The sequence below is a fragment of the Malus sylvestris genome, chromosome 4 (genome assembly GCF_916048215.2).
Source record: "Malus sylvestris chromosome 4, drMalSylv7.2, whole genome shotgun sequence".
Lineage (NCBI taxonomy): Eukaryota > Viridiplantae > Streptophyta > Magnoliopsida > Rosales > Rosaceae > Malus > Malus sylvestris.
In genome coordinates, this window is record NC_062263.1 from 1,078,140 (window position 1) to 1,095,820 (window position 17,681).

A 17,681-nucleotide genomic window follows, 5' to 3' on the forward strand; every position below is an offset into this window, starting at 1 on the left:
CAATTCGGCCCGCTGACATCCTAGTAATATGACCCTTTCCGTTGGTGCACAAGTAGAGGAATGCAGCAGAAAAAACATAGGTGCGAAAATCATTATGCCAAAATCATCTGGTTCTTACAAGGTCCTTGCCCATACGCGAGGTTGAAGTTATGAAGTCATATTATTAAGTGAGGATCCTCGCCGGATCTTCTTTGTGAGAGGATTCTCGGATTTTCAAATCACATTTGTTCATCATATATTGTGCGGTCATAAATTATTATAATTTTTTTTTGTTTAAAATTAAATATAAACAGTACCTGATGAAAACTAACAGCACGATGTAACGAATGTGATTAGAGGATCCCCAAGATCCTCACAAAGAGGACCCGAGAATCCTCTCTCCATATTATTAACCCTTCTGTCAGTCTATCCGTCAAGTTAGCGGGATGCAAAGTGTAAATGTAAAATAAAAGGTGACAAGTACTATTCAAAGGTTAGTAGGCAAATATGATTTACGTGGGAAGGTTAACAACAATCCGACCTTAGCTCAGTTGGTAGAGCGGAGGACTGTAGTTGTATAAAACAGACATCCTTAGGTCGCTGGTTCGAATCCGGCAGGTCGGACATTTTTTTTTACCCTTTTTCAATTTCCTTATCAACGCTTCGAACCCCCGATCGCTGATTGCTCCCTCTCTCTCTCTCTCTCTCTCTCTCTCTCTCTCTCTCTCGCCATACATCTTTTTTACCCTTTCTCTCTCGCCTGAACCAGTCCCTCTGCTCTGCTCCTAACATGGTAAACCCATCGGATCTGTGAGGTCATTTTTGACTTTCTCACTCTCTGTTTGGTTGCTGAGAAAAGTGTGTAACGGAGTCGCTTTCTCGGCGGCCAAACAGACCCTTAAGGAAAAATTTGAGATCATTAAACCAAATTTGCATGATCTCTTGGGCATATAATTCGCTTAATTTCCATTGAAATTGTTTTTTTTGCAGTTCCTGATAATTCTGACAAGCTTTTTTTTTTCTTTTTTTCCAGTCGAACTCATTGCGATTGTACTTGGCGTGTATAAGGAACACTCTCGATGCCGCAATGTGTCTACAGGTAGGTCTTCCCATTTTCGGGTCCAGTTTTATGCGAAAGCCGAGCCCTTTTAGCGCTGTTAATTTCGATAGAGCTCTGATTTCTTCTCTACCTGCCTGTTTTTCATGTTGAATATCTGTTATGTTTATGAGTAAAATTAAAAGAATTGGGCAAATTGCACTTGTGTTAGTATTCAGATGGGAATTGGTGAATTTCCACATGCTTATAATGCCTGATTGATTCTGTATCGTGTGCCTACGATGCGCTGCTTGCAGAATTTTCCTTGTCAAGAAGTTGAAAGGCATAACAAGCCGGAAGTTGAGCTGAAGTATGTTCACTTGCTGCCGCATTAAATTCTTTAAATTCTTAATTTTAATGTTTTGTAATTAGTAAGAGAAAACGAGCTGCTTAAATCTAGTAAGGTGGCCAGTAGAGAAATGGATGTCTGTAATTATATGCTATTAAACTAAGTTTTGTCACAGTAAGGCTTAATCCATTACTGTTTACTGCTTTTTTGTGTTTTAAGAAATATCTAGATTAGTCGTTTTGTATGACAAGTTAACGCAAAGTTTACTGGTAAATGATGTAAGAAAATCCGAGTGAGACTATTTGGATATCCGAGTGAGTTCATTTGGATATAGTGCCATTATTAGTTGAGAAATTCCATTCCCTACATTGTCAATAGAAATTAAAACATGAGCACTCCTATCGCGGAAGGCTTTCCTCATTGTGCTACCCTTTTTTTTTTTACAGGCATGATAAACACATGCATATTGTGTATTGAGTTTACCCATAATTCAGAATTTATGTTCTTTTTGGCGGAAGTTTTATTAAAACTAATCCAAATATATAGTACAAGATGTCCTCCCTAGGAAGACTATCGCGTTTCCTATGCCTCACCATGTCCTTTAGTGATTCTTTTGTCCTTCAAATTTTCACTTTTCATGTTTTTGCATGTATTTGGACACATTTAGTAAGGTCGTATGAGAACAATTGTGTTGCTCACTATAAAATGGGTGGTTAAATTCAAAGGATGAAGGAAACTTATAACTATTGACTAATGTGTTTAGCCGAGAAAATGTTAATCTTCTCTTCATGTTTTGCAGGACCAGCTCAGAACTTCTGCTAAATCCTGTAAGAACCATCTTTTTGGCATGATAAAGATCAGTCGCCGCCACCCTCTTTTTATCCTGTCCTAATCTTAAAGCTTAACAAAGTTGGTTGTTTGCCTACATGTAGATTCTAATGCCTTGCACTATGTCAGGATTTACAGCTTTTCTTTTCTTCACATTTTTTCTTTCTATGCCTACTTTAAACACCACAGAAGTTGTGGAATTATTGTATGAGTTAGACATTTTGGCAAGGATGCTTCCCTTTCATGCCCAAACTTTATTAGTGACCTTTTTACCATTTTTATGACGAATTCAGTGTCAAAAAAATATTGGACTTAAGCAAATTAAATATAGGAAACTTGCAGTAGCTAATGACCTGGAAATCGTCGTGAGCATAGATTTCTTAGTAAATTTCCCCACCTTCTACCTTATATGCTATTCTCGATAGCTCTACAAGATCTTTCCTCTATACGTTGTGCCTGTTAAAGGTGGAACTTCTAGACTTCATAGCTTATGGTTACATGATGTAATAGTTGTCATTGAACACATGAACTCTTATGAGCCAGATACTCCTAAAAAGAATATGATGGATATCTTAAGCTCATGTTACCAAGATTTCGTTATTTTTTGTTTCCGTAAATATTTGACGCTCAGCTTTTTGTATTATTGCTGTCACAGGTTTTGATATGTCGAAATGAGGCTGAAAAATGCTTAATAGAGACATCTATAAATTCCCTTCGGATAAGCCTCAAGGTGAATATACTTTAGTATATAGTTGGTATGCTTAATAGCAGATGTTCGCTTGGACAATGTTGTTGTATTTTGTTTACTGTTTTAACATTGACTCTGTATCTTATAAAAAAAAGCCAGAAACTATGTACTGTGAATTGGTGCTCCGAGTTTGTAATCTATATACTGTCCAATTTTTAGGATAGATTACAATTCTTGCCTACAAGATTTGTAGTTGTATATAGAATTGATATCTATATCCCTTTTTATTTTCCTCTTATCTCTCTGTTTTTTTCGGGTGCTCTCTCTTGTATAGGTAAAGCAGGCAGATGAGCTTGAAAATATACTCACTAAAAAATTTCTTAGATTTTTGTCGATGAGAGCAGAAGCATTTCAGGTGTTGAGGAGGAAGCCAGTGCAGGTACATTAATTCTTTTGTGTATAGGACAATATATTATGTAGATGAAGTCGCAATAATTACTCAGCCTTTTTTTTTTTATTTTACTATGCAGGGTTATGATATTAGTTTTCTTGTAACAAATTATCATTGCGAGGAGATGCAGAAGCACAAGCTCATCGATTTCATTGTACAGTTCATGGAGGCAAGCATTTTCCGAAACCCTATAAAATTCCATGCTTAATAGTGTTTATATTCGTACGAGTTTTGAGTCACAAAAAAACTGGTCAATTTGTACATTTGAGAATACCAATTGCCTCTAGTTGGGATGGCGTAGGCTGTTTTTGGAGCATGCAAATTTAATCTCTGGAGCAAGTTTCTTATCGTTACACGGCTCGAAACTCTTATGATATTATCGACGTGTACACGATTAATAGTGTTTAGATTCGCACGAGTTTTGAGCCGTATAATGTTGTGTTCGAATTGTTAACTCTCAATTGCTTCTTTGGGCTGCAGGATATTGATAAGGAGATAAGTGAATTAAAGATGTCAGTGAACACCCGGGGGAGGCTGGTTGCCACAGAGTTTCTGAAACAATTTATGTAATATTTCTGTCACCAAGTTGTATATGAATTCTGCTTTCACATACGCTGTTGAACCATCAGACAGTTTTTTCTGTTACCGTCTCTTAACGGTTTGCCAATGGTATGAAAGAAGCTTTGGAAGTGAGTTGCTTTACATAGCCCATATGACCAGTATTATCTATGTTATAAATAGGTTCGTGTTTTAATCACAAATGGTCTCTGTAATTACGCGAAATGCATTTATTCACTCAAGTCAAAGACCGAGATGTTCATTGATGTCGTCTTCTTTTCTGTTTAGATTTCGTGAAAGCGTGTTAGTGTTTTCAATCACGGACTTCGGTTTTGATTCCGTCACAGTTTGTTTGTGTGCTCACGTGCCACGCGTGGGGCGAATTGACTGTTGAGTATTAAGATTCTCGACTTTCTTTGTTTTTGAATATTTTATTAAAATATATGTTTCATGTATGTATAATTGTTAGTCTTCTAAGTTCTAACATAACAAAAAAGTTAAAAAGGCAGCCGTGTAATCTCACAAAACAAAATTTTAATATTTTTTATTTAAGTTTCACCTACTGGTGATTTTAACGTCTCAAATTTTCTCTAATTTAAAAAAATTAGAGGAAAAAAATAAAAATAAACCTCTCCCCACTCCCATGTACTCTCTCTCTCCTCCTCACCTTTTAATAAAAACAAAATTAAAAGGAAATTATTATTAGTCATTCAAAAATTTCATTCGACACTCCAAACTTTCTATAATTAGAAAGAAAAATACACTTATGAGGAATGTAGAATGAAATTTTTGAAATGCTAATAACAATTCCCAAATAAAAAATGTTCAGTTGCATTGTCTACCTTTTGCCTTCCGTTATTACAAATCTTTCAATTGTTATAATATAATGAGTTTTTTAGAATAGTAATAACAATTCTAATAAGTAAAACAATAAAAAGGGCCAATTACCACGTAATCGTGTGACAAGAAGCTAGTATTTTATAAAATCTCAGGTATAATGTACAAATATGTCTTGACTGAGCTGATACCTATGAAAAGCAACTACATAAGTTAGTTCTTTCTTCGAGTACATATATACACACATCTCCCAGAATCTATCATTATACATACAACAGCGACTCGATTCTTCACTGAACCATAACAAGTCCTGCTAGAGTTAGTATATCGTGGCACGCCTGATCGTAGTTGCTGCAACGCAAATTCCAGCAAACCAACCGGACTAGCACATCGGTAGGATATGACACAGATACGATAAAATCTGGTCAAATGAGAGCAGCAACTCAAGATGTAGTTGTATAAAGTCCTCCCCATCAAACAATTCGGGCCCTTGAAACTTGATCAAACGGCTAAAGTTATTGTAACTTTTAAAGTGGGCCCCTGTTTGTAGACCAGATCAAATTTCAAGTGCCCGAATTAGTTGATGAGGAGGACTTGATGGAAGGGATCCGGAGAGGATCCCTTTCCGTATAAAAGCATAGCTGCTGCAATTGTACCAAAGCAGAGAGTAGAGATCACTATGTACCATTCTGTTCTTGTTATACACATGCTAGTAAAACCTGTACCTGCTGAACTGAACTTTGGATGCAGCCCAAAGCCCATCAGTCACATAATGGCCGGCCTATGAAGCACCGTTCACGACAGCAGGAATAATTCCTTGTGATGCTTAGGCATCGAAAGATTCAAATGCAGCTTGCCCGACTGACACAATTTCGCCGGATTCTTGTATACCGAGACCCTTGCAGCATTATTACCCAACAAAATGACATGCAAAATGCTGAAAGCTTCACCTTTCTCAACTGCGAATTGCCACTCCCTCATTGATATGCGAAACCATTCTTTTGTCCGGAACTGGGTTGCTTTAACTTCAATGAACTCTGTACTATCTTCCTTCTCCCCTGTAACTATGTCATAGGGAAGCCCGGTTTCGTTACATTCATTGACCCACTTCACAACAGACTTTCCAGCTTTTGCTATCAAGTATTTAAAAGCAACAAGCTCACCTAGTCTCCCGGTCAGCATCGCATCTCTTCCATCTCTTCCACTGGATGTACCAGCATGTCTAGGTTGGTCTCTTTGGCTAAAACTAGACGAACGCATCTCAGGAGGGTCAGAAACAAAACCTAAGTTAATAGGATCAAATTCAATACGCATTCTATTGTCAGTCTCATTGCAAGCTGCACCACAATGTTCTTGCAGATAATTGGAGTCTGGCATAACTAAAGCCGCAGATGTCATTGCTGAATCATCTTCAATGGTCCAATTAATGTCAACTGAATCTGGAGTCAAATTATCCAACTGTCCGATAATGCCACCAGAATCATCACGCATTTCTTTTTCCAAGGCACTGCTAAACTGTGCAACCGGTGCAGTTTTCCAATCAACAGGTGGCCACTTTATTGCTTTCCTTTTGGATTTTGAACAGCTTTCCTCATTTATTTCTGTCGAAGTTACACTACTTTGGAGTGACTTGTAATTGTCTGTCAATGAACCCATTGATGGCAGGGACCAAACAGATTCTCCGCCAGAAAGTTTCGGCACCTTTTGGCTGTTCAAGATAAAAAACTCTGTCTGCTCCTCAGTTGAACCTGATTCAGCCATGGTTGTGATCATATGAAGGAAATTTGCCAAGTGTAATTCTGGAATTCCGTCAAAAAACAAACGTGATAGCTCCACAAATAATGCGTGTGAATCTGGCTCTTGGGTCATATACAACGTGCTACCCTGTATTTATAAGATGAAAAGAATTATGGCTTTGAAAGAGAGTTTCCATGTGCCCATTATGCAAGTATCACAAGTGCTTGGTACAAAATCTTCCGAATTCAAAAAGCACAACCATCAACATTGTATTAGAAAAAGATTTACATATTATGTTACCAACATGATATGATTGCAAAGGCTAATTTGTTAACATTGTAAATATCAGTATTTTGAAAGGCAAGGCATAGGCGCATCATGAGGAAGGCAGTCGAGAATCTCCTGACCCATGCCTCCATTTAGAAGTTTCCTAGGAATGCAAACGCCTGACTGTGGCCAAGTTTTGTTAATTGTTTTGCCTTTCACCTAACAGTCTAATTTTTTGTCCTAAAAAAGGGCGTGTATAGCCACTTTGTCAAGCTAAGGAGGAGAGTGTAAATCACATCTTTCTTCATTGCTCCTACTCGATCCAACTGTGGTGGAAACTGTTTCAGGAGGTTAAAGTAAGTTGGGTCATTCCTAAAGGGTGTTTCGAGCTACTAGGTACAAATTTTAAGGCACTTGGAAAAGGGAAAAAATCCAAAGCTTTGTGGGGTTGCCTGGTATCGGCAAATTTTTTGGAATATATGGCTGGAACGCAACAAAAGGATTTTTGAAGACTATACCGGAGTGGGGGCAGAAGTACTTTGGGGGAGAATAAAATATTGGGCAGCTTTTTGGGCTTCGGTCACTAAAGAGTTTAATAATTGCTCTCTATCTCAAATACTGTTGGATTTGTTAGCAGCAGTTAAGTGAGCTAGGTCTAGAACTGGCTGCTGTAGCCAAATCCTATTGGGATTTTCCTTTCTAATATAGTTGGTGGACTTCTTATCCACTTCTGTGTATTACTCTATTCTTTAATAAAATTGTTTCTTCTCAAAAAAAAAACAAAAAAACAAAAAAAAAAGAATGAAACCGAATTCTGTACCCCCTTTTCTCTCCTTCCCAAATAGAATACCAGAACAAATTCTGTACCCTCTTCTCGGTCTGATCCAACTCCCAACTCTCTCTTGACGCCGTCTTCAATAGCTTCTCCTCCAACTCAAGGTCTCTTTTCCATTCTCCACAACATGGAGGCGATAACCTAGAAATTTTACCTCAATGCTAAATGATTGCTAATGTTTCTTAAGCTCCCAGACTTGGTATTAGCTATTCATTCCATCGTTTGTTTTAAGTTTTAGTTAGTAAACTTTTTAAATTAATTAGCTTAGGTCTAAAGGATTACACCTCAGCACTTACGCTTACTGCTGGCCTTTCAAACCATTGGTAAATATAGTGATCCCAGCCAACTTCTGAGTCAGTTTGTATTTTGGTATAAGCATATATGCATTAGGAACACACACACACACACTTGATGAAAGACAAAAGAGAATACCTGCAGCAGACAGCTACATCTTAGCCTCTTCTTGGATTTAATTCCAAAACTCTTTATAACGTTCTGATAAAACAGCTTTTCAACAACTACTACTTGTAGACGATTTACTATATCAAATCCAAAGTGCTTGAGTTGTGTATATTTATCAGGGTGTACACTTTGTAAGTAGCGTTGTGCATATGGAAGAGCCCAATCCAGCAATGCAGCTTTAAAGCTACAATCTCCCAGACCAGAAAATATTGTGTGACGAGTTACAGCCTGCATGCAAATGCACAAAGTGGAAAGATGACAATTACATTTCTATCAAGTGTACACTGTTTCATCTATTTATTTTCCGCATTAATTTTGCAATATATGAAATCCTAAATCTTGTAACAACATATCTTTTTACAATGCAGATAAGCGGAGGGTTTCTTCAAACAACAGGGAGCTGGGTCAACTATTCAATCAAATGAAATGGAGCATGTCTTCTCATATAACAATATAACATAGTAACAATGCATGGGCAGATGTAAAAAGTACAACGTTTAAAATTCTTTTACTTCGAACTTCAAAGCATTTTGCTAATGATTCAGAGACGCACATAAAACCAAAGATATCTCACCTCTGAAAGTGCAGGAATCCCTAAAGCTTTCAAGAGAATGGAAACTTTCTTAAATAGCATCTCTACATCATCGTGACTTAGTTCACCGAAGTATAAAAAATGAACGCCATCCAAATGCATAAACTGCTGTCTTAACATCAAATCATCACACCAGCAGACAAATCCAAAGGAAGGATGTAGAGAAACCCACTTATCTTGCACAGTAGGAAGCACCGTGCATTCAATCTTCGTAAGAGACCCTTTCAGATAAAGAATATCTTCAGCACTTGATCCTGACTTCAACCCATCAGTCCATTTGAGGAGAACTCGAAAAACCTGCAACAAGGAACTCTTACATCACCGTGCAGCTTGCACTAGTTATAATATTTCTACAAACTCGATTACTTACAGCATTAGCTGCTTGTGAAGGCAAAGCAACATTTGATAAATCTAACAAAATCTGAAGGTAGCTCCGAAAAGGTGGGGTCTCATGTACTCCAAAGTGACCAACAAAGAAGTCATGAAGGCCTGGGTAGATATTACGAAGCATCTTATTTAAGGGGATGTGATTTACAGCTGTTGAGCTGCACTCAGGACGGACCGCCTTGATAAAGTTAGAGGAATCATCCCAATATACTTCTTCAGGGGACAAAAATACACCAGACACCACATCTTCGTGACTGAAGCCAGATTGATATGGAACAAATATGGAAGGTCCAGAATGGAACTCGTCCATAATTATCTGCTTTGAAGGAGCCATTTCATTCCAAACTAATGAGTAAAATTTGAACATTTGTGCTAGGCTGAGACAGAAGACAAGGAAGTGTGGTTCAATATGGGCACAAGCAAGGAAATTAACAAATAAAAGAAGAAAGGAATGCGAACATACATGAATCTCACATGTCAAGCATCAAAAAAAATAAAAATAAAAATAAAAATTGAGAAACGTTTTATGTGGAATTTTCTAAGCACACTTTGGAAACTGTACAGAATAGCACAAGTCTCACATGTCTACAATCAATAGAGGTCAAGACTAAGCTTGGAACAGAATGCACTAGTTCTGATTTTATTTAATAAGAAAAAGATATCTTATCCCTTCTGAAAAAGCTTTAGAAAAATACATCGAGAGAATACGATGACTTGGTAGAGATAAACATAAGGTAAAAATGTAACACCCCCAATTGAGATTTGGAAAAAATACCCCTTTTGGGAGGCCCAAAAAGACTTTTGCCCCCTTTTTAAAATTTATAGATTTTTTTAGGTGCGAAAAGTCTTAAGTGCCCTTGTACCTAGGTTTAATTGTTTTCAGTCTCCCTTAAATTGCTTTGAAACCTAAGTGTTCTGAACAAGACAAAGTCTGTAAACTGTCCCACTTCCTCATGAATTTCTCTCACTGATCAACTACCCGAGAACGATTGTGCTTTTATCTCTCACGTAAAACCAAAGAAAAGGCAAACTTACGGCGTTGCGCCTCTTTCCAGGTTCACCAACAAGTAGTCACCTTGACGAGAACCCACCACCCACCACCTTCCTCCTTCTTGAGAAATGTTTGCGAGATCTCTCGAGGTGATGTTGAGAAACTTGAGGGTTTTTCAAGGAGATGTTGAGAAAAGCTCGAGGGTCTCTAGAGGAGAATGTCAAGAAAAGCTCGAGCTGTCTCAAGAAAAAAAATACAGGGCTGCCGTCTTGCTTAGTGGGGGCTTTGATTCAAGTGTCGCTTCCTACCTCCTCCATGCCGCCAGTCACTCCTTCACTACCTTGTACCTCAAAATTTGATTCTAATTTTCTTCTTAATCTCAAACCAATAGATCTGAAACTTATCCCTATCTATTATGTTGTCCAATTGTTCAATATATATATCCTTTGTTGCTTTGGTATGGATCTTCTTGCGTTAATTTCACTTTCATTGACGGATGAAAATCAAAAGCGCAGCAAACTCCAATTTTTTTATAAGCATATATTATAGTGTGATGGTAAAACTCCAGGACAAAGTCAAACTGCCAAAAAGGCACAACAATAATATGAACTTTGTGATGGAAACTCGAAACTTTTATGCAGGCCAGTCGTAGAAACAGAAGATAGATAAGAACAATGAGAAGCAGAGGCGTTTTGTTTGCCTCATTCCAGGTAAAAAGGGAAATAGGTGTGACGCCTAGGTATAAGTGTTGTGTCATGGGCTCCATAAGTGTCCACTACTAAGGCTGCCATGCACCAATATTGTCCCACTTAACCACCTAAGCCCAATATCCTGGGTGGTATCAAGCCCAATGGACCTTTGGTGTGGGGTTTTATCTCAAAAGGCACCGGGGCAATTAGAAGTGGAACACCTATATTTAAACCTTAGATTAATGTTGTACTTCTCCGATGTGGAATTCCCTTCACATCCATCTTGGCTTGTATCGAGCCAACTTTTTACACCAATAATAAGGGCACTAAAGTTTTTGTGCATGCAGAAAAGGGCAGAAATCTATAGAATTTAAAAACAGGAGCAAAAGACTTTTTAAGCTTCCCTAAAGGGGCATTTTTCCAATTTTCTCAATACCTTTGTGACCGAAAGGTCACCGGTTTGAGTTGTGGAAATAGCCTCTTTGCAAAGAAAAAGTAAGGCTGTGTAGAATAGACATTCCCCCTAACCCTCGCAAAGTGGGGAGCCTTTTTGGCTCAGGGTCGCACTTTCTTTGTATTCCCATGTTTTTCACTTTTCATCCATAATGAGGCTCACAGAAAAGGGGTAGAGGAAAACCTAAGACGACATATAAAGAGGCTATAAGAAAAGATATGGAATACTTAGATCTAACATAAGACTTGGTGCAAAACCGAGCACAATGGTGTTCTAGGATTCATATAGCCGACCCCACTTAGTGGGATAATGCTTGGTTATTGGTGTTGTATCCATAATGAGGAATAATGGTTTAAACTACCATTTAACTCCACTGGATAAAATTGCTTTTTATGACGAAATAAAACATAGCTAAAGCGATACTTAAGAACTCATAAATAAATCTCTTTAAAAATGAGTAGAGACTTTGCCAAGACGAGAAATTAGCCCCACCAGCATGGTCTTTAGAGGAATTCTAATACGACATTAACCTAGACCCAGTAACCTGTGGCTGACATCGGTGATCTTTGCTAAAGTTTAAGTTTAACAAAACATAGTGTATGCTTACGTATTTTATTTTGATCCAGTTTCACTGATGATAATGGTTAACCCCGAAAAGGTAGATTAAGATATAAAATACCAACGACTGCACTTCCAGATAAACAAGGGAGAAAAAAAAGTAATCAAAGCATACCTGGCCCTGAATGGTTTCTCACACCTCCAGAGTTTCAAAATCTCAAGAACATCGCCAAGAGAGATTCTTTTCTTAAACCCAATATCACTTGCAAACTTTCCACTTCTCACCTGTTTCAAAGAGAAAAAGGTAGCACACTCAACAATACAGGAATTTTTAAACGACTTCACAGATTTCAACATAGCTGAAACTGTGATTGATAACAGTGAGATGAATAATGGACAACAAAAACTCTGTATAGTTTAAAGCTTGTTACTGATTATTTGGTTGGAAGCTTGTTGTATGATACATCTTGCATTATAATAGCAAATACTGCAGTAGATGTCACACAACTTACAAACAAACAAAAAATATTTTTGTATTAATAAGTTAATTACATATATGTTTTCTCTCTCTCTCTCTCTCTCTCTCTTTCTCAAAGAAAAGAAACTTTCGAATTTTTTTGTTTTTTGTATCTTTTCACACTAATGAGGAAGAGTACATGACCTAATGTTGAGAATATAATTCCCACATCAGGAAATTCCAATTTCTAAGCGTTGCAATGCAACTTATGAAACCCTGGGTTCTCCACAAATTACCAACTAGTAAACATCACAACTGTAACATAGTCTCTTGAGATCATATTTCTATTTTTTTTGAAAAGATGAGATCATATTTCTATGACTACAAACATCCCAATGTATGCTGCTTTCATGTCTAGAGCTCACTAGCAATGAGGAAAAACCCACACGTGTGGGGAAGTGTTAGAATATCAAAACAGATGTTCGCTCACGTCCTGACATCATACACTTCTCAGAACAGTTGTAAAGTTAACAATCAAAATTATTGCTGACCTTGCATCGTAGCAAACAATTTATCTACGTCTGAGACTCATCTTTACCAGAGGTGTTTTGTGTCACCCAATATAATTAATGTATATGTTTTTCCCAATCTGACCACAAGGGAGGAATGCCCAATCACATAAGAGAATATAACTAACAAGGGCTTAAGAAACTTTTGGATTACCCATAAACATTTGTCAAATTTTTTTAACAATTAAGGACATAGTTTAAACTTTCTCTAACAATTAAGAACATAGTCGATGTAGATAAGTTTGCAACTCACGTACCAACAATTGGGATTTTTTTTACAGGTTTTGTCCTTGGTTGTACAAACAAATTTACTACAAGTTATTAGGAAAGTTAAAAATTTTGGCAGGGGCCTAAATGTTAAACTCCCTTCAAATATTCCAAGTCTTGCATGTCAGTGTATAAAATCATCGGCTTTTCCAACAATTGATCCTCGGTTGGATGCTCCAAATTTAACATCTTAGAACTGGAACATCTTTTTTCCTAAATTTCTCAAGCTAGTAATCGATTACATGGGTCAACTTAACAAGAAAAACCATAGGAGAAAAATAATACGGTGAAATCCCTTTAAAGTCATAAAGTTGGGACCAAACTAATTTTATATCTTTAAAGAGGTTATTACTTAGTAGAGGTATAGCTAAAAAAATATTATTTAGTGACTTATTTATCCTTCATGAATGTTGTATTTCCTAAATAAGATTCTTGATGATGATAGTATGGAAATACCAAAAGTTTCATGCCAAGAAGCTATAAACATGCTCAAAAAGTTAGACATTTTTGCTTCAACAAGAAAGTGTCCATGTTGACGAAGTATTACATACGCGCAAACTCAAAAACGTGGCATCAAATCTAAAAACTAAAGCATTGTCTCAAACAACTTTGGAGAAATATTCAGTTCGTCTTAAACTTTTATTTGTGATATTGCAAATTTTTGTGCTCATTGACAATTATTACCATGTGGAGGTGTGTTTCCTTAACATGGGAGTCGGTTAGAGAGGTTTTGTATAGATTTCATATAGGGGAGAAAAGGATGCAATGAGGACTTATATTTAGACATTTTCACAATGACGAAGAGAGAAAAATTAGCAGCTCTTTTAACACTTCTAGAAGGAGTTTGTTTGGTGGAAATGAGAGGGGATAAAAGGTGGTGGGAGCTGGAATCATCAGGGGATTAATCATACAAATATTTTTAGGGTTTAGATAGTAGATTGGAAGACCAAATCCTCCGATTATATCATCAGCTATAGGATGATGTTACTATCATAATTTTCAGTGTGGCTGCTGTTACTTTAAGATCTCTATTAATTCCTGTTTTTGTTTCTGGCTTCTGGACTTCTGGTTCACTGATAGTAAATTTTTGTTTTAATAAATTGTTTCTTTTCCAGGAAAAATAAAGGCAAGGCAAGTTTGAGTGTACCATGTTTAACTAACCTTTGGAACAGAATATGGAGCAGATGCACCCAGAATCGAGCGCACTGCATGACAGTCATGATACAAAGTTTTTGGATAGTGAAGTTCATCATCCATTGTTGATACTACCCATTGCACATCACAGATACTGCTTATAAATGAAGATCTGAAGGGCCATCTATCAGCTACAGATTTAGAAATGCAGTAACCTGTTGTTTTATCACTGTAGCAATCATCCCATAATGTATCGAGAACCTCTAAGAGATACTCACAACCTTTTTTGTCGTCATCTCTGGATAATAGGGTCAATAACTGGGCTAATTCAGGTGACTCCCAATCAGTGGCATTCAATCCAAGGGAAATGATGTCCTTATTGAACATCAACTCATTCAATAAAGCATCGGATAAACTACTGATTCCTTTCTCAACTTGAACTACTTTCACAAAATCTGTAACACCAATTTTCTGGAAAAATTCCCTCCATTTCATCAGTCCACTTGGGAGTGATCTGGTGGCAGGATGCTTCAGATAGGAGATGTCAACCTCATGCCAAACCAGATCCACCCCATCAATCAATTTATTTATGTCAAATGGGTTTCCAAATGCTTTACTGAAATGAATTGATGCTTCAGCTGGTCGTTTAAAGCCACCATTTGTTAATATATATGCTTTGTTCCCTAGTTCTGAGATTATGTATTCCCTTTCAGAACGACAATCATAGCAGTCCGAGTGTAGGTGAACCATTACAAAGCAAATATAATCAGTCATCAAATTCTTATCACTGTCTGTATACCTGTCATCAGATATATCCGGCAAGATGTGCTCCTTGATAATTTCATGTGCGGATAACTGTTGGACACCAATCCTACGAAGCATACTTATAACTTTGTCAGATGTCATCACATCCACGGATGGCACATCAGCACATGATGCAATGAGAAAGCCAGGATTTACAATCCGAAGTTTAGCATACAAATCAGGAAAAGACTCAAGTCCATGCTGACCCTCAAACTCAGTCCTTAAGGCATCAAAATGTAACCAAATTGGGCCTTCATCCACTGCACCGTATGTACCATCTGAAAGAGGAATGAAAGGATTTTTTCGAAGGGTATGTATGAATTCCATTTCTATTCCCGATTCAAATGAAGCTTCGACAGAAGAACTGAATGACATTGCATAAAGTGCACTTAGCCAAGTGGCCAGCCAACTCAGTCCCATTGATTTGAGGCCATTTTGTGTATGACATAAAGAGTCCATAAGTTGAAGCAGAACTTTGGGTCCATACTCACTAATACCTAGAACTCTTGCGAGCGGATCCGGCAGAAGTATACTTTTATCCAAGAACCCAAGGCCAAGATGCTCACGCAGTAAGGCATCGGGGAGAAGCAAACGAGCCTGTTTATTCCAACCTCTTAGGACTCTGCAAGGAGGAACCCATTCATTATTTCCCCCTTCCATGAGTAAGCAATTCGATGCGCGTAATTTTGCAGTAATCAATCGCGGAAGAGGAGAAAAGAAACCATGCACTTCACCCACAAGCGGAACAAAGGACATATAGACTGTCACAGCTCTCCCGGGATTCTCTTTAAAACATGGAAGAGAACAAAATGATTTCTCTGCATTGACAAAAAAATCAGGAAATTCAGACAACAGCCACTGGTTCCAGGGACTATCTCCATCTACTTCCTCTCTAGATGAAGGAAGAACAAAATCACCCTGAAGAATAAATTTCAGTCCATATGTTCTGAGAGGTAGATATGAAAAAACAGGCTGTTGGATTAGATCGGAACTGTAATCACCATTATCTGTTTCCTTCAAAGTAAATGCTATTGAGATTTCTGTTGTCTGTACATCAGTACGAATGAAATCTGCTTGCAATTTCTGAGAAACTACAAACCATGTCATGTTCTCTTTTCCATGTGAAATCTTAACGATACCATCTCCCACAATATATTTTCTCATGACTGTAAGGGTATTATCGAGCAAGTTTCTAAACTTTATACACTGGAGGCGGTGGAGAAAGAGCAGTAGAGATGGATGAAGATCTGAAAACATATTAATTATGTTTTTCATGACAGTTCCATCTGATACTTTTGATCTGAAAGGAAGAACAATGCAAGTGTTGCAGCTGTTACAATCCCGTTTATCATTGTCAATAGATGTCAGGCTGCTAAACAAGTCAATATTGCGAGGAGGTACAACTGTGGGCAAAATTAAACCAATCTGACCCTCACTTATATCAAACTTTATATGAAAACCATTGGAATGTATTTCTGGAGCATCTGTAACCTGCACAAAGACAACAGCATAATAATGAAACCTCAATACAAGGTATTCAGATTGTAAATTCCTTATCCAGTCATTGTAAATATTTCTTCTTTTCTAATAAAAGTTCTGTTTCTTTTCACAGAAAACAAAATAAAATTAAAGATATGCTGAAAAGCATAGTAGGTATGCTGATGGCTGTAACCGTGTTGAAGTGCTTTTTTGGCCTCTTTTTTTGGTGGTATAAAAATAATAGAAGAAACTATGTAATATGGAGCAGGAGTTGACTTCCCGAGCAAACTGGATTCAAATCCTTGTTTCTTGGATGCAGTACTCGTGTCATATGGCCAAAACAAAGTTCGATGAGGAATTATTTTCCGGTAAGTATTTTAGTAAGGAAGAAAAGTATCACTTGGTGAAATGGGTTTGGGTCAAAGGTAAAGGCCAAACGAGGCTTGGTATTGGGAACTTGCCAAGGACAAATGAAGCTCACTCAGATTAGGATTTTGGAGGTTCGAACAAGAGAGTGAGGGTCTACTGGGTTGCGGTTATTAGAAGTAAGTATAAGTTGCATGAGGATGGGCGGGACAAATTGTCCTACATTTTAATGCTTAGCAATGCTTTACAATCATAGTTGAGTAGTCGAGCTAGACCAGTGGACAACTTGCTTCCTGTCTTGAATTGTTCTTTTCTAGTGAAGGCTATTCTGACCTATTAACAATTATAAAGGCTGTTGATGCCTAGAGCAACGATCCATGATCTGGCTCTAAACTTTATTCAACTTAATTACTTGCAAACTTTCAGTGAAAAAAATACAAGCCTGAGCATCTCAACAACTACACAATCAACGTGATTACGACAGAGCGGGTACATGAGAACAAAACAAACAGAAACAATTGATTGAAAGCATCCAAAGTTTTTATGTATAATGTTTTAGAGAGAGAGAGAGAGAGAGAGAGAGAGAGAGAGAGAGAGAGAGAGAAAGACTAATGTAATGTTCACAACCTACCCGAAATACTGATTTGAAACCAATGCCCTTCTGCCCTATGTATCCAGCATTAGATCCTTTCTTGGTTGAATTTCCAACATCACATAGTGCCCTAATGTTCTGGGCAGAAAAGCCCCGTTCATTATTCAAAACAAGAATACCTGAATCTTGAAGAATGAATGTTAGAGTTGGTTCTACATTTGATGGGTAGGTATTATCATCAGCGTTTTGAACCTGCAGCGATAAAGAATAATTAGGTGCAACTAAAACACAATAAGCATATCAGAGGATTGTTTT

General features: G+C 37.4%; 2 protein-coding genes and 1 non-coding gene across 6 annotated transcripts in view; 2 read left to right on the forward strand and 1 right to left on the reverse strand.

Moving 5' to 3' along the window:
- The first annotated feature begins 515 nt into the window (after positions 1-515).
- Positions 516-603, forward strand: TRNAY-GUA (transfer RNA tyrosine (anticodon GUA)). Its single transcript is given in 2 exon segments — positions 516-552; positions 568-603. It is a non-coding gene; the product is annotated as a tRNA-Tyr (tRNA).
- On the forward strand, positions 582-4,020 carry LOC126618649 (actin-related protein 2/3 complex subunit 4). Its single transcript, XM_050286771.1, has 8 exons — positions 582-772; positions 1,013-1,078; positions 1,333-1,385; positions 2,164-2,191; positions 2,848-2,922; positions 3,215-3,319; positions 3,411-3,500; positions 3,812-4,020. Exons 1-8 carry the CDS (start codon positions 770-772, stop codon positions 3,899-3,901), a joined length of 510 nt encoding a protein of 169 aa, XP_050142728.1. The 5' UTR covers positions 582-769; the 3' UTR covers positions 3,902-4,020.
- Positions 4,021-4,851: 831 nt separating this feature from the next.
- LOC126618629 (protein NO VEIN-like) overlaps positions 4,852-17,681 on the reverse strand; it is a 33,796-nt gene continuing 20,966 nt past the window's right edge. For all 4 annotated transcript variants that reach the window (XM_050286733.1, XM_050286735.1, XM_050286734.1 and 1 more), the window contains 7 exons: positions 17,406-17,618; positions 14,153-16,420; positions 11,874-11,983; positions 8,990-9,383; positions 8,602-8,916; positions 7,998-8,255; positions 4,852-6,610 (listed from right to left, as the gene is read on the reverse strand). In XM_050286733.1, the coding sequence (XP_050142690.1) occupies positions 5,522-6,610; positions 7,998-8,255; positions 8,602-8,916; positions 8,990-9,383; positions 11,874-11,983; positions 14,153-16,420; positions 17,406-17,618 (4,647 nt within the window). In that variant the 3' untranslated portion in view covers positions 4,852-5,521. The remainder of the gene's footprint in view (positions 6,611-7,997; positions 8,256-8,601; positions 8,917-8,989; positions 9,384-11,873; positions 11,984-14,152; positions 16,421-17,405; positions 17,619-17,681) is intronic.

What these genes read in the sequence shown, in the direction of transcription:
- LOC126618649 (XM_050286771.1), top strand. An exon ending in ATGCCGCAATGTGTCTACAG is followed by an intron (nt 1,079 to 1,332) that starts GTAGGTCTTCCC and finishes CGCTGCTTGCAG; the next exon opens with AATTTTCCTTGTCAAGAAGT. An exon ending in AAGCCGGAAGTTGAGCTGAA is followed by an intron (nt 1,386 to 2,163) that starts GTATGTTCACTT and finishes CATGTTTTGCAG; the next exon opens with GACCAGCTCAGAACTTCTGC.